General features: G+C 39.4%; 1 protein-coding gene across 2 annotated transcripts; it reads right to left on the bottom strand.

Moving 5' to 3' along the window:
- Nucleotides 1–44: 44 nt before the first annotated feature.
- LOC126824079 (innexin unc-7) lies at nt 45–10,774 on the bottom strand. 2 transcript variants are annotated; one of them, XM_050553260.2, is made up of 2 exons: nt 10,643–10,774; nt 45–3,009 (listed from the first exon to the last, which is right to left on the bottom strand). In XM_050553260.2, exon 2 carries the CDS (start codon nt 2,920–2,922, stop codon nt 1,867–1,869), a length of 1,056 nt encoding a protein of 351 aa, XP_050409217.1. In that variant the 5' UTR covers nt 2,923–3,009; nt 10,643–10,774; the 3' UTR covers nt 45–1,866. The 2 variants fall into 2 exon arrangements, with proteins under 2 accessions (XP_050409217.1, XP_050409216.1); XM_050553259.2 differs by lacking the exon at nt 10,643–10,774 and adding an exon at nt 7,164–7,337.
- Between the last annotated feature and the right edge of the window lie 1,346 nt (nt 10,775–12,120).

Genomic DNA, 12,120 nt, shown 5'->3' with positions numbered 1-12,120 from the left:
TGTGTCGAGTGGACGTTTAACCCCCATTGATCTCTCTATGTCTATGAACTGATGAATAACTATTTATTATTAAACGTTTAACATGCTAGTATATAATTATACGAAATATCAAATTATATAAAAACATGCAATACGTCAACATGACGCCATTATAACTAAATAACAAATAATATAAAAAAAAACATGCAATACTACAACATGACGTCATTATCTCATATAAAAACATCAACAGATATCAAATATTTCAACATGACGTCATTATCAGTAAATGCAAGGGCTGGGTGAAAAGGTCTATGCCTATCTGTGAAAGACCTGTACGAAGTCGATGGTTTCCATTTATTTTTCTAAATAGTTCCCCCTTCGAGGTGTACACACTTTTGCCAACGATGTTGCAAGACCTGGATGCCGTTCAGAAAGAATTTTTCTACAGTCACCCCAGTCTGATTATAACACAGATCCTATTTCGTTTCGATTTTTTCATAGTTCAAAATTTCGTTTTACTTGTCTTTACTACACTAGAATCTGGAAGAGTTGCTATATAACCTGCGTTCTGGTTGATGTGAGGGATTAGCCTATGAAACGATCTGTTGCAGCGAGTTCTTGGCGCGCGATTCACGGAATTGTGGATATCCTACTAGAAACATCAACTCGGGTTGGTTAATCAAATGTTTGACATCATAGGGTCAAAAGTCACTCGTATAACTCCTGACATGCAACATAACTAATCTGCAGTCAAGAGCTATGGCGCGCATCTTGCACAAACTTTTGTAAGTCCTAACTCGGTGGAGATATTGTACTCAACCCCTCATCAGAGATGCCCACAATACTGAGAAATATATCAAGTGGTCAATCGTCGATAATTTATCACCATGGCATGCACCTGGGTTATGTTTTCTTGAATGGTTGCTGTTGATGGCCTTGGAGGTCGCGGGTCATCGTCAAGGCTCTTTCTGCCACGCTTAACTTCCTTACCGTGTAAAAGGAAGAGGTATCATCCCCTAAAGTGGATACCATGTCGCCATGTATCTGTGTTGGGGTTATTCCTTTCAGTTGCAGTTATTTGATGAATGGCGTATAGCCAGTTTTCTCCATTTCTGTGGGTAGGTTCACAAGATGGTTTGGTGTAAAGACAATAAAGACATTACAGTTGCAGTTCTTATGTCTACCATTCAGTCAATGATTCTACTTATCTTGTTGGTGGAAAAAGTTTCAACCAAACTGATCTATCCTTTTCAGGCTTAGCACGTTTAAGCTAGCACTCGTATTATAATGTGGTTGGTTAGTTTCAACCCAATTGATCTACCCTTTTTAGGGCTTAGAACCCTTCAGCCAGCCCTGGTATCAACTGCTATAAAACATGCAACATTTCAACATGACGTCAATATCAACACATCAAATACTTCAACATAAGGTCACTATAAAAACATGGTATATTTCCAAATAACATCATCATGACGTAACAGTAGGACGTTAAACCCCATTTCATTTCATCATGACGTCATATGTAAATATCAGATTATATTAAAGACATAACGACACTATCAGTAACATAAAAACATACAATACTCCATCATGACGTCATTACATATAAATTCACGATTTCAAAATTAATTATAGATTTGAAAATTGTAGATTTCTAAATTCAAGATTTTTAATTTCAATATTTCTAAATTTAAGATTTTATAAATTTAGGATTATAAATTTTAAGATTTCGAAATTCAGTTAACCTATCCCATTAGGAAAGACAACCTACGTTAAATTAAAAACCAGAATCCGGTTAAAAATACAATAATGGCTTTCCATGGAGCTCAGCTGAGAACTGCCTTTACACGTTAAACACAATAACCGATATCGAATCGAACAGCTTTATAGCGTTTTGAGAACATCCTGACGAACCGGATTTTGAACAATATGCGGGTTATGCGCCCCAATTCCTGGCTGAACGAGTGGTGGCGAGATCCATAATTTGACAGCAACTTCTCTGGCCATGCTTAATCCTGAACTATGCTCAATATCCGACAAATACAGCAACGCATCGTCGAAACAAAAACCTCTTTGACTCAGATCTTTATCTGGAATAATTCCGCGGAACCGAAGCCTGACAAACGGCGGGATAATAAGCGATGCCAACTGGGTGATGAAAACGAGGCCAGTGTAAATACCAACGCCCAAAAGCCAAAACCAGAAAATATAAAGAAACTGTTCAAGTAAATAGTTGACCGGCATCTTGCATTGTACGTCGTAGTCATGGACGTTGTGCATTTGTCGTATTTCGAAATGGCACCTGATTGTTTTAGGAAACATATGGACAGGAGTGACAACGGTTTCATTATTACGACCAATAATTTGCACAGAATCCCGGAAATACCACTTGACAAATGACATCTGAATGATGATGTTGAGGCCCACGAGAATTTTGACCAGAAAAAATATCATCGTACGAATAACTCGGTTCCTCTCTCCGGCTTCTTTAATTGTATCGGCCAGTTCTTGGGCTCTGTCTGTTCTTGGATCAGTACCAATGTCTTCTCTCACCATGGCGGTCGGTGATCCTAAAAGCAGATCCGTCATGATCTTAAAAGCACGTGGTATCTGGAATCCTAACATCATGAAAACAAGAACTATCGGAATCCATCGATGAAACGTCTTATCATTGAACGAATTGGGTCGAAATTCGTGGTCTGGCATTAAATTATCAAATCCATCTACCATGACACGGTCTTGATTCCAGCATTCTTGATGAGTGTAAACATTGTGTTGCAATGCAAACTGGGCCGGAGTCCAGCAGGTTATAAGGGAAGTTAAAAATACGTATCGGAGAACTGTGACCATGGACACAAACAGTAGTAAAATTAGGCTAGTCCAAAAGAAATTTAATTCTTCACTGAAATCGAAATACGGTCTGTGAATTCTATCTGCCATCTTGTTTCCTTGGTGTTTGAAATCTTGACGTCTTGCTGTCCAATCAAAAGAAGTGATGACTTCGTGATGTCCAATCACATGACGTGTCTGAAGATATATAAACAAACCAATTAATGCATTCTATTCGCTATAATTATGATATTTCCGTGAACATGACAAATCACGAATAAAGTTAGAGTCACATACACCCGTCTTCATTAGCCCAGTCGGAGCAGAACAGCAGGAAGTTAAACCCAATTGCATTGCCGATCAACATATAAAAATATACAAGAAACCCTAATTTGTCTAAGGCAACTAGACCATTCAGAATTCGGGACAAACATTTGGTTGGTCTACAGGCTTCACCAGTTCACTAATTTGAACATATACATTTCAAGCAGGTCAGGTGATAACATTTGTCGCGCGAGCATTCGCGAGATTTTACGAAGAAGACAAGGGGACTAACTCTAGATATTATAAACGGAAATCGCAGAAATTTAAGCCAATCAAAATATTTCAGAGAAACTGTAACAATAGTATGGCCTCGACCTAATGTTGGTTCCAAACAAGTTAGACGTCACAAGTTATCTAACGGAATGAAGGGCCTACATGGGGATAGTGATTAGTCATTTTATCTTTTGTTTTGGGTTGTCATAAACAAGTCATATCTGTTTATATTTCAAACGGATATTGTGCACTTTAAATGTGAATTTACCAGATATTATCTCAAGGCCAATGTCCATATGTGGCTATTCCCTACGTCATTGGGGTGTAATTAACCAATGCTATAATGATTTTAAAAAGGCATCCGGAAACATAGAAGACGAAATGTAGGATAAGACGACCATTTGAATTCTGAGAGAGAGAGAGAGAGAGAGAGAGAAATGGGGTTTAACGTCCACTCGACACAAACTAGGTCATTTCGGACTATCATATGGTTTAATTTGATTTCAATCATTCGCTTGCGCGTAGGGGTCTTTAGCAGTGGGAGGAAACCGATGGACCCGGAGAAAACCCACGAGGCTGGACAGGCGACCCTACTCCTTGTCACGTACAACCGGGGATTCGAAACCACGCCAGTTGACTCAATGACAGAGCTTATGATACAGCACGCACGTGTTAACCATTCGGCCATCCAACCCCCCTTGAATTCTGAGAGAACCAATAATGTTGTGTTTAGTGAGCTTGAAAGAATGTGTCGTATGTGGACGAGCCTATTGTTAAAAACAGGGGAATCTGCTTCGATATAAAATCGATCACTTGTGCAGAATATATATCAGATTTGGGAGAAAGAGAGAGAGAGAAATGGGGTTTAACGTCCACTCGATACAAACTAGGTCATTTCGGGACTAACATATGGTTTAATTTTATTTACATAATTCGCTTGCACGTAGGGGTCTTTAGCAGTGGGAGGACACCGGAGGCCCCGGAGAAAACCCACGAGGTTGGACAGGCGACCCTACTCCTTGTCACGTACAACCGGGGAATCGAAACCACGCCAGTCGACTCAATGACAGACTTTATGATACAGCGCGCGCACGCTAACCATTCAGCCATCCAACCCCCCATCTAATTTTGGTAGCCGTGATTAAACAAATAAGTCCACGAGTAGGGAGTTACAATAGTAACCACGCCAGTCAAACCTAGACAAATGAAATGAAATGGGGTTTAAAGTCCTACTGTTCTGCTCCGAACTGGGCTAATGAAGACGGGCATACGCTATACAGTGTGCTATGAGGGAAATTTTGCCCGGACAGCGGCAACACGGCATACTCCTATATCGAATTCCTGCTGCCAAGGGATCTTTTACTTGCACGTCAATAAGTACACGGGACCTCGGTTTTGCATCCCATCCGAACGACTAGACAGCTGTCCTTGTCAGGCCCTCCGTCCTGCATCACTGACAATGGGGGAACCACGCCTCAAACCTAGACGATCAAGGCTGAAATCAAAGCTGTATCCTATAATACATAGCCTGCAATAGAGGCCAAATGATGACAACCGTTCAATACATCATATCTTTGTAAATACTGTTACATAATATTAATGCAACCCCCAGCGGAAGGGTTATGAGCTCAAGTTAAGAGCATTATGGTAGATTTTTAATATGTATTACCCTCAGAGGTAGGGTTGGCTCAAGTTAAGAGCATTACGGTAGATTTTTAGTTTTTGTTGTCGTTTGTTTTGTATAGGAAGATAAAGCAACAGAAAATATCTTGTTGAAGATAATTATATGTGTTTAAAATATTCATAATTACTTATCTCGAGTAAAAGTAATATGACAAGATCCTTAAAGATACATTATGGGAGATAAGATAAAGAGATGGCAGTTCTCGCTATAATAGTTAAAAATTAGATAGTGTAAAGGTAATTTGCTGAAAATTTCAGTCAAATTGATCCACTATGAGCGAGTGAAATTTTTGCTTTGTCTCGGTCATCATTACTAAAATCATTAATATAAACAGCATAGTCTCGATTATCCACTTTTATTGATTTAATTATCAATAGCCGTTAGCGGCATATAGGAATCTAATCCAGCCAACATCGAAGGCTAGCCTTGACATCGAGAGTTTATTATGGTCTGGATAAGTTAATTAATGTCTAATTGATAATTTAGATAACATTTCAGGCCTAAAGAAAAACTTGTAATAAGCAGATTTTGCTCTTGCATAATGTACGTTTAATATATATGGTATATGGTTATGTTATTGTTATGTATTTATAAATATTTCATCCTGTCAACTTTAAAAAAAAAAGAAAAATGATGATTAATTCAGAAATATTTTGGCTGCTTCACAGCTTTAGGAAAGATAGATAACTGTTATATAATATTAAGCAGCAGTGGTTTGTAGCTGTGTTGTGAGTTGAAGATACAATCAGTCTAGCTGATGTATGTCAATAATGGCCAAATAGTAGTCAAATAAGTTATCACACATCAATTGTTATGTAGCCTGCCATATGCTTATCAAAGAGATAATCTTAGGTATTGGATATAAAAGAGACGGGCTGTAGATTTCCACTAGACGAACTGGGAAGCTCAAGACAGAACGCGGGTGCACCACAATGGAAGGGGGTGTGACATAGAGCTCTAGTCATTATTGCTACACCACGACGAATTGTAGAATTTTTTTTTTTGTAAACAATATTTCATTTCAAATTTATGAAAAGGGATCAGGGAACAGGCATAGCCTATATCACCCCTATAGTTTGTACATTATCATATAGTTATATTGTTGTTCCTGTAATCTTATAATAAACCAGATGAAACCACAACCAGTTTTATTAGTATATCCTTTGGTACTATATCATAATACTGAATGAAACTCAACTATATTCTGATTGACATTGCAATCCCTGAAATGCCGATCGAAGATTTTCACTGATTATAATCAAACTTATCGAGTCTGTGTTTGATTAGAATATGCATAGTTGACACGATTGCTTGATCCCGAGATAGGCGTATTCTCCACCATCTGTTATGCATTTTGTATGCGTGGCGGTGTTGAAATACTGCTACATTTACACAATAGAACCATGTGAGAGAGAGAAATTGGCTTTAACGCCCACTCTACACAGACTAGGTCATTTTATAACTAACATATGGTTCAATTATATTTAAATAATTCACTTGCGTGTGTGGGTTTTTAGCAGTTAGAGGAAACCGGAGAACCCGCAGAAAACCCACGATTTTTCTTGTACAAGCGATCTACGCCTCGTCACGTACCAGCGAAGAATCGAAACCACTTTACTTGACTCTATGACAAACCTTATGATTTCATGCGTGAGTCAGCCTGTCAAATTATACGGCCGGACAACCATAGCCTACCTAATTGTATAATTGTACTCATGACATCTGATCGGTTAAAGCAATGATCCTTAATTTAAAAAAAAACGAAACGAAATGAAATGAAATGGGATTTCACGTCGTACTATTCTGCTCCGACTGGGCCATACAATGTGGTATAATGAACACTCTGCCCTGACAGCGGCGCTACGGGCCTACTCTTATATCGAGTTTCATCTGCAAAGGGGTCTTTTATGTGCACTCCAATGTGTACACGGGGCCTCGAGCCTCGAGGTTTCGTCCAATCCGAACGACTTGACAGCTGTCCTTGTCAGACCCTCCGCCCTGTACCACTGACAAAGAGAAACCACGCCGGAAAATGTCGATGAACTTTCTCGGCCAACACCGGAAGAGAACCCGCCACTTCCAGGCCAACGAGCGAGCGTCTTACGAACAACAATCCATAGATTCTACTAACCGTAATATGCTGGCTTGAATAAAACAACTAAATTCTCTTTAAAAACAAAATACACTAAGTAGATCACTCGTTGTTTGCTTGATAAACCCGGTGCGTCGTCCCACAGGAATAAAACATTATATGAAAGGCTTACAGGCGATGTGAAGCTAGATGAGTATATGAAGCCTGTATACCGAACCCTGGCCTTTTTTCACATTTGTAGGACTGACATTCAATATTAACTTGACAATAACACCAGTAATTGCCCTAGTTAATAGTCGTTTGATTAGCATTGAATATTATACTAAAGAGAATACTCGATAGTATGAATGTATGGAAGACCAAAACAGCTCTTTATTCAGTGTTCTTAATTCTTAGTTCTTAATTGATAGTCCTTAATTCTTATTTCTAGGACTATGAATTAAGAAATGAGGATTAAGAACACTGAATAAAGAGCAGTTTGGTCTTCCATATGAATGATCGACCAATTGCCATATGTCTTGAATATATGAACATATCTCAAGTTCCGTATTTTATTATCATGAAAATATTTAAGGTTCTATCTTTAGTTGTCATTCTATATGAGAATATTTATAAATCTACATTTTATTATCATACTATATATATGAGAATATTTAACGATCTATGTTTTATTATCATACTTTATGAGAATATTTAACGCTGTATTATCATACTTTATGAGAATACTAGCAGGATACCCGGCTTCGCTCGGGGGTCATAGCTTCGAAACCGGAAGTGGAAGACTAACGCCACCTGGCCTATGTTACTCCCCGGTCCGAGCTACCCCTATACCCCAAATTTCAGACTCGGGGCAGACCTAGTGTAGCCGCCAACCCCGAACAGACAGACTTCGCTCGGAGGTCATAACTCCGAAACCGGAAGTGGTAGACTAACGCCACCTAGCCTATGTTACTCCCCGGTCCGAGCTACCCCTACACCCCAAATTTCAGACTCGGGGCAGACCTAGTGTAGCCGCCAACCCCGAACAGACCGACTTCGCTCGGGGGTCATAACTCCGAAACCGGAAGTGGTAGACTAACGCCACCTGGCCTATGTTACTCCCCGGTCCGAGCTACCCCTATTCCCCAAATTTCAGACTCGGGGCAGATGTAGCCGCCAACCCCGAACAGACAGACTTCGCGCGGGGGGTCATAACTCCGAAACCGGAAGTGGTAGACTAACGCCACCTGGCCTATGTTACTCCTCGGTCCGAGCTACCCCTAAACCCCAAATTTCAGACTCGGGGCAGACCTAGTGTAGCCGCCAACCCCGAACAGACCGGTTTCGCTCGGGGGTCATAACTCCGAAACCGGAAGTGGTAGCCGCCAACCCCGAACAGACAGACAGACAGAGGGACAGACAAACGACAGTCACAAATATATATATATATAAGATTCAAAACCCTACATTTTATTATCATACTATATGGAAATATTTAACGCTGTATTATCATACTATATGAGAATATTGGAAGCTCTACATTTTATTATCATACATGTACTTTATAGCAATATTTAACGATCTATATTTCATTATCATACTATATGAGTATATTTATAACTCTATATTTTATTATCATACTATATGAGAATGTTTAACTCTATATTTTATTATCATGTTTGAACACGCTACATTTTGTTATCATACTTTTATTAGAACATCGTAAAAGGATTCTAAATCGAGTTATGTAAGGTTTAATGTTTTATGTCCCGCACACTCTACATTGGATGCTATTTAATCTAAGTTTATAAATGAATAATTTTAATTTAGTTTAGATTTTTATAACAGGTTATTTAAAGATGCCTTCCCACGTACAAACTCTTTGATGATATATTCAACGGCGTGGATGTGTCATACCTTTTGGCGGGGGGGGGGGGGCGGCGGCCGAAAACTGTCGCTTGAAGAATGGCAATTATTGTTCCAAGTTCCGATTCAGTTCCAGATACGTAGAAACAAACTTACCATCATGTGGATGTAAACCTGAAAATCTGTCCTGGCGATCAAAATCATGAGGGGGGGGGGGAACAAAGACCTATTCGCCCCCCCCCCTTCCGATTCTAAGTCCACGCCCATGGATATATTTGGACTAAAACATATTCAAACTAATACGCAACAAAATCTAATTTGGCCTTGGCAAATGAATGAAGTTAGATTCACATACACCCGTCTTCATTAGCCAAGTCGGAGCAGAACAAAAGGACGTTAAACCCCATTGCATTGCCGATCTACATACACAACTATGCAAGAATGCCAAATTTGGCCAAGGCAACTAGGTCATTCAGAATGCGGGACAAAAATTTGATTGGTCTACAGGCGTCACCATTTCACTAATTTGAACAATGCATAGACATTTCAAGCGGTCGGGAATTCACAAGATTTTTCGAAACAAACAAGGGGCAAAACTCTAGAGATACACTAACGGAAATCGCGGAAATTCAATAAGTCTTTTAAGTGGTCATCAAAAGATTTCTATATCATATATATTATAGTCTGCAGTAGAAGCTCAATGATCACTAGCACGATCACTAGTAATGATGATCGAAGCTAGCCTAAAATTGAAAAGCTAATATCACGGTTGAGAGTGGAGCGATTTAACTGAAATTTTCAGAAATATATTTACGTTATCCATTTTTTAAACTGTTATAGCGAGAACTATCAACTATTTATCTAATCTCCCATAATTTCCTTTTAAGCTTAAATCAAGACGACTACAATTCCACTTGTACAAGAATGTACGCCTACAGCCCACAGAAGCCGGTACCACGGTCCGTTTAGCTTTAGGTCATTTGAGGATCCTGTTAAATAAAGGGCGACGTAACATACAGTAAAATATGGCGCTGACCGAATCACCCTACCGAATTTAAATATTTGTATACTTTAGTTTGTACGGCCTAGCTGCCACCATAACCTAACTATACACTAAAATATGGAACGGACATTCCGTAATTCACCATGTCAAAGTTAAATATTTTTATGTAATTTAGATGAACGGCCTGACCACCATAACATATCCAAGAGAGAGAGCGAGAGAGAGAGAGAGAGAGATGGAGAGAGAGAGAGAGTGAGAGAGAGAGAGAGATGGGGTTTAACGCCAACTGGACAACACAAACTAGGCCATTTTGGGACTAACTTATGATTTAATATTATTTCAATAATTCGCTTGCACGTAGGGGTCTTTAGCAGTGGGGAGGGGGAACCGGAGGACCCGGAGAAAACCCACGAGATTGGACAGGCGACCCCATTCCTTGTCAAGAAATGTATAATATACTATGACAGATTGTCGGTTGTAGCAAGCAAATAAATATGAAATGGTTTTTCCGGGGCCGTTCCTATAGTAACCATTAGTGAACCACCGCCTCTGTACAACAAAATTTATTTCTTTTCAAGAATTTGGTTTCTGATCGAACTGCCTGACCTATTGATTTAGGTCAGCGATATTTGATTTGAAAAAGGAAAAAGAAGCAATAGATTCAACTAACCTTAATATTCTGGCTTGATCAAAACAACTGAATTCTCTTCAAAATGTAACCACACTAAGTAGGTCACTCGGCGATACCATAAGTTCGTCTGCTTGACCTACCACGCGCGTCTTCACACGGGAATACATAACACATTCTACAGTAGATATCGCTTCTGGGATAAATTTCATGTTCAGTGGCGGCCTGGCCTGGTTGTCAGCTTTCCCAATGGCAAGTTGACCCCTGAGGAAGTGGGCCCCATTAGACATTAGACAATATATTTAAAATATAAATTATCAAAAAATATTCTTTATTTAGTTTAAGTCATTCTATGTGTCTGTGTCTACGATTGTATGTCGTCTAAGACTTGCCATGTTTTTATTTTGCAAAATTCAAATATTTTTCATATTATATATTTAGCCAGGTGTGCCGCTATTTTTTCATGTGTTCCAAGGTGTGTCGTTGAGAACCACCGAGACAGGTTTTGATGAATATTAATGATTGGGACCGAAAGAACAGGAAGTAAACCGACAATCGTATTAAAGGGATATTATGTAGATTCCTTTCTCAGAAATATCGAGATGGTCAACACACTTCAATATGTTGTATCACGTGATTGTAACATCATGTCAGTTATAGTCAACAGGGTCACAACTACGAGTGTCTACTAGTCCGATGTTAAGGCAGACAACCATTAAATGCCCACGCCATTGGTACTGGCAATGTAGTTACTTCCACCCTCCCCTCTCTCCCTCTCTCTGTATCTCTCTCTCTCTCTGGACTCAGACTAGTAATTATTTCCCCTTATTTCACGAATGTAGTGCGGGTTATAAATAAACAATTTTTTCCTTACTTTTTTTCTCCCCTTTTCCTGCATTTGTTGGTTGACTTTTTGGTCTAGAATTGGAGAAAAAGGATCAAATTTGCAATTTCGTAGCAGTTTTGGGTAATACTGATGATATTACAGCGGAGGGATAGGGGGTGTAAAATGTCTTTATGCAGAGCAATCATTGTGTCGGAAGTGAGATTTTCACCCCAGTCAACATCAAATGCCCGTAGCAAAAAATCTAAACTGCCAACCCCCTACAAAATTATGATGAGGAGATTGCCAAATGTGGTCCCCATTGTGCCTATAAAGATTGGAACCAACGGAATATTGAGCAAAAAGCTACAGCCTCTGATGTTACAGCCATATATTTTCTGCCAGGTTTTGGTGAATATTCATGATTTTGAAGCAGAAGGATTCAAGAGTCGAGAGGTTGGTTAGGTTGAAATGTAGGGTCAAAAATTGCCTGTTTACTTGTCTCGACTTCCAGCTTGTGTATCTCAAGTTTTCCATGGTGAACCTCACACGGGCAAGAGGTTGCCACATGTTGCTCCATCTGTGGTAGAAAGCGTTCTACACAACGAAAATTTGGGAACAATTTAGAGCCGGTCTAAGAGAAGAGAATTAACATTAAAGTCAATGGGGAAATCATTAGTGATCTGTGGCCAGTTGG

This window comes from Patella vulgata, chromosome 6 (genome assembly GCF_932274485.2).
Source record: "Patella vulgata chromosome 6, xgPatVulg1.2, whole genome shotgun sequence".
NCBI lineage: Eukaryota > Metazoa > Mollusca > Gastropoda > Patellidae > Patella > Patella vulgata.
The sequence above is the reverse complement of the archived record's forward strand: the minus strand, read 5'-3'. Positions and strand labels throughout refer to the sequence as shown.